This window comes from Lagopus leucura, unplaced genomic scaffold, assembly GCF_019238085.1.
Source record: "Lagopus leucura isolate 7727_CA_CO unplaced genomic scaffold, USGS_WTPT01 Super-Scaffold_73, whole genome shotgun sequence".
In the NCBI taxonomy this organism is placed as follows: Eukaryota; Metazoa; Chordata; class Aves; order Galliformes; family Phasianidae; genus Lagopus; species Lagopus leucura.
Genome location: NW_024962252.1, coordinates 52,776,598 through 52,780,733, shown reverse-complemented (window position 1 = coordinate 52,780,733; position 4,136 = coordinate 52,776,598). Strand labels below are relative to the sequence as shown.

General features: G+C 56.3%; 2 protein-coding genes across 3 annotated transcripts in view; both read left to right on the top strand.

Annotated features, from left to right (window-relative positions):
• Positions 1 to 35, top strand: part of LOC122181835 (AT-rich interactive domain-containing protein 1B-like) — a 1,345-nt gene extending 1,310 nt beyond the window's left edge. Inside the window, exon 2 of the mRNA XM_042874613.1 lies at positions 20 to 35. Coding sequence (XP_042730547.1) covers positions 20 to 35 — 16 coding nt within the window. The remainder of the gene's footprint in view (positions 1 to 19) is intronic.
• Positions 36 to 338: 303 nt separating this feature from the next.
• The window catches only part of ARID1B (AT-rich interaction domain 1B), a 316,305-nt gene continuing 312,507 nt past the window's right edge, over positions 339 to 4,136 (top strand). For both annotated transcript variants that reach the window (XM_042895357.1, XM_042895359.1), the window contains exon 1: positions 339 to 427. In XM_042895357.1, coding sequence (XP_042751291.1) covers positions 386 to 427 — 42 coding nt within the window. In that variant the 5' untranslated portion in view covers positions 339 to 385. The remainder of the gene's footprint in view (positions 428 to 4,136) is intronic.

Here is a 4,136-nt window from a genome sequence, read left to right as displayed (position 1 = left end):
ACTGGGCTCGCCCCGGCAGCCGGGCGGCGGCATGATGATGGGCCCCGGCGGCGGGGCCGGCCTCGGCAAGGCTGCCTCCGGCGCGGCGGCGGCGGCCGGCGGCTTCGCGCGGTTCTCGGGGCAGAACCAGCACCCGTCCGGGGCCACCCCGACCCTCAACCAGCTGCTCACGTCGCCCAGCCCCATGATGCGGAGCTACGGCGGCGGATACCCCGACTACGGCGGCCCCGGCGCCCCGCCGCAGCCCCAGCCCCAGCCCCAGGCGGCGCCGGCCGCCCCGGGCAGCCAGCAGGCAGCGGGCATGGGCATGGGCAAGGACATGGGCGCGCAGTACGGGGCGGCCAGCCCGGCCTGGGCAGCGGCGCAACAAAGGAACCATCCGGCGATGAGCCCCGGCAGCACCGCGCAGCCCATCGGCAGGACGCAGGTAAGCCCCGCGGCGCCCGCTTCGGGGCCCGCGCACCGCTCGCGGGTCCCCACGCCGCTTTTTGCTTTCTTTATTTTTATTTGGATTTTATTTCTCCCCTCTCTCCTCCCCCCCACCCCCCTCCCCGCGGGTCGCTCCCGCTGCTCGCTGCCCCCCTCCCGGCACCCGCCGTGCTGCGGGCACGGGCTCCAGCCGGGCCTCACCGCGCCGCGCGGCTCTGTGGCCGCGTTGCTCCTCGGAGCGGCGGCGGAGGGCCCGGCAGGAGCGGCCCGGCCGAGCGGGCGCCGCGCGGCCGCGTTGTGAGGGGTCAGTGCGTTCCCGTGGGGCTTTCCGTTGCGCTTCTCTCTCTCTTTGTAACAGCCCGGGGTTTATTTTTATTTCCGAACAGAGCGAGTTGTCCGCAAATTAGTTTGTCATTAATGCGGAGTTACCGCAGTGCACACCGCTCAGCGCAGCTCGGGTGTGTGTGTGTGCTGGTTTTTTTTCCCCCCTTTTTTTTTTTTTTTTTTTTTTTTTTTTTTTTTTGCTCTCTCTCTCTCTCTGTGGGAAGAGCGCGTGTGTGCGCGCCGCTGTGCGCCTGACTCACGGCGCTGCCCCAGCGCCGCGCTTCGCCCCTCGCACCCTCAGGGCGCTGGGCCCGTCCCGGCGGGTCGGGGCCTGAGGGGGGGCGTTAAGGCGCGGGGCGCTGCTGAGAGCCGCCCCTCCGCCCTCGTTCCGGTGGGGAACCGCCGAGCGTCGCCGCCGGGGCCGAAGCTCGTTGGCGAGGAGCGGCTCCGCTTCTCCTCCGCAAGGTTTGGAATTTGAATTGTGGAGGTAAACGGGCTGCAACAGTCTCCAGACAGCTGCCTCCGAGTTGACATCTAATCTGCCATCTGATTGGCTCCCCGCTCGCCATTGGGCACTTCGCGCCGCTGATGTAAATAGCAGCGCCGAGCAGCGATGCCGGCACCCACGGCCCCGCCGCCACGGAGCGGCCGCGCGGGCGGGGTGGGGGGTGCGGCTGCGCGGGAGCGAGCGAGGAGGGGGGGAACTGCGCCGCGCGGGACCGGGGGCGAGGAGGGCCCTGCCGCCCTCCGTCGTCCTTCCCGTTGCCGGCCCTATGTGGGTTTCGGTGGTCTTTGGGCTCCGCGCTAACGGGACGTGCTGGGGAGGCGGCCCCTGAGAGCCGCTTTCGAGTTGCGCGCGTGGAAGCTTTGTGCTCCTGAAGCGCTTCGCAGCGCTGCGGGTGTTATGCAAGGGGTGAGGGCTGTGCGAAAACAGAATACGTACTTTGTTTTTATACGTCTAGGTGGGTATTAAAACCCTACCGTAAACTTGACGCCGTCGGTGTGGGCTCTTGCCCGGCTCAGGCTCCCGTTGCACCCCTCGCTGTGCGCAGCGGTGCCGTGAGGGGACGGCGGGCGCCGTACAAAGGAGCGAGCGGCGCCGTGCCTCCGCGCGGCATGAGCGGGGCCGGAGTGCTGCGGGAACGGCGGGAGGAGCCCCTCGTGCTGTTCCGCTGGGAGGCCACGCTCCAGTTCCCTACAGGACGGCGAATGGTGTTAGGTGGAGCAGTGCGCTAGGACGTCGTGGCTTGCTTTTCCCTTCAGCGAGACCTTGCAGTTAAAGAGCTGTTAAATCCGGTAATAGCTTTTAGCAGAGAGCACCGGCGAGGGCGAACGCAGGCGTACATGTTTGGGCGCTCCGACGGCGGGGCGTGCCCGTACAGGGCGTTCTTCAAGCAACAGAACACGGAGAAAAGACGGGGTGATACTGTGGGAGAGGCGTGGGGCATAAAAAATAGTAGCAGAAGCCCGGGCTGCGTCTGCCTGCTGCCTCCTGAGCGCTCTTTTCTGTCTGCAGGTCTCATTCCACCTCCTTTTATTTTTTCCACAGAAATGAGATGCCTTTTGAAGCGTCGATTCTTACCTGATTTTTGCACTGATAAAAGGGTCCCTGGGAGCCACAGGGGAATGAGGCTCCTTGTGCATACTCTTTTGTAATTTGTTTAAGGACACCGCGTTGTTTGCTTGCTTTTAAACACAGGCAGTTTGGAATCCATGGCTTTTAAAGCTGGGAAAATCGTGATCTGAGAGGCACAGCGCATGGTTCTTCAGAGTGCTATTTCTTATGGCACGAATTGTTAAAAGTATTTTATTTTTATTGGCATGAGAGTAAATTCATTATGTCCTCAGTATGACCCTTAGAAATACTTCCTTATATTTATGGGTTTATGTCCCCTTTCACAGATTTTTTTTTTTTTCCCCTAGTACCGTAGGAAATAAGATGCAGCTCACAAAGAGCTGCCTGCCAAGGATGCTATTCTTTAATCTTTCTATTTTTATTTTTTTTCTCAAAATAATAGTAATAAAGGCAGCTTGTCAGTTTTTTGTACTGAGATTTTTTTCCATCTAAGCATTCCAGTTGAAATAAGAATTTTTCTTAGCTTTTAGATGAATATTTTTAACATAGAAAATGGGTTGTATCAAATATTAAAAAAAAAAAGAAAATACTTGTTGTTAGCTTACAGAACACAGTTATTTCTGTCGTTACCTTTTACTGTTAATTCCCAAGCGTCCATCTCCAGGTGCACTTGATCAGTAGACAGAGAAATGGAGGCTTTTTAAAAGAGCAGAAGGTAAGATCCAGTCCAGCAGTTGAACATGAGGCTTCTCTTATTTTTTTTTTTTAATAGTCACCTGTGCGTAAGCTGTGTGCATGTACTCATGCATTAGAAAACACTCAGTTGTCATGTGTCTTTGCAAAGCAGGCGGTGATTGGCCCCCCACACCTATAGGAACTGCTGTGCCTTGAGCAGAGAGCTGGGCTGCCAGGGGCACCTAGCACCGAGATGCTCATGCAGGGGGTTCCTGCCTCAGTGAGCAGCTTGGTGGCTGTGGAGCCCCATTCTGCACTGAGTTCTGTGTTTGTACAGCCTATTAAATTATTTAAGGAAATTTTGCTTCAGTTTCATTTAATCTCCATACCCAATAGTGAGAGGAAATGTCAGCTGGAAGAAGAGGCCTCCTGTTTCTGAAGAAACGCATGCTTCCAAAGCAGATTGTTGCTGCTGCGTGCTGCAGCCGTGGAGGGGTTTTGTGGTGCCAGCACAAAGCCTGGTGACCCCGCTATTTGGGTTGCTAGTGGACTAGTCAGCAATGCACAAATAGTACCATCCTGAGGCTCCTGTCATTCTCCTGCTCCGATGCATGCTGCAGCAGCTGAGCTCATCGGGCTGTCTGTGCCGTATGTACCTCTTCTCCTTTGTGCATGTGTGTGGTGTTCACGCACACCTCTGCTCACACAGAACGTGGGTCTCTCTGGGAATGCCTGCGGGGCATGGGATGCTGACCGGTGTTGGAGAAAATCTGCCGAGCTGCTCTGAGTTGGTGTGCACATGGCTCAGCCGTCTGTTTTGCAACAGGGAAACTGAGTATGCCCCATCATTCTGTAGCTCTCTTTGTGCCAAACTGGCTGCCTGTGCTGGGAGCTCTGGTTAAAGGCTGCGGAGCCCCGACCTGTGTGTATCTGAAGGCCGTTAGCAGCTGTTGGTGTGGCAAATAGATTCTTGATGTCTCGGTGGGAGAATAAAATTTTTTTTCCTGTGTGTTTTTGAATAAACAGCTTACTACTCACATAGCCTCCATTTAGAAGCAAATAGTTTTCTCAGTCAGTAGCATATATATATATATATATATATATATATATATATATATATATATATATACAT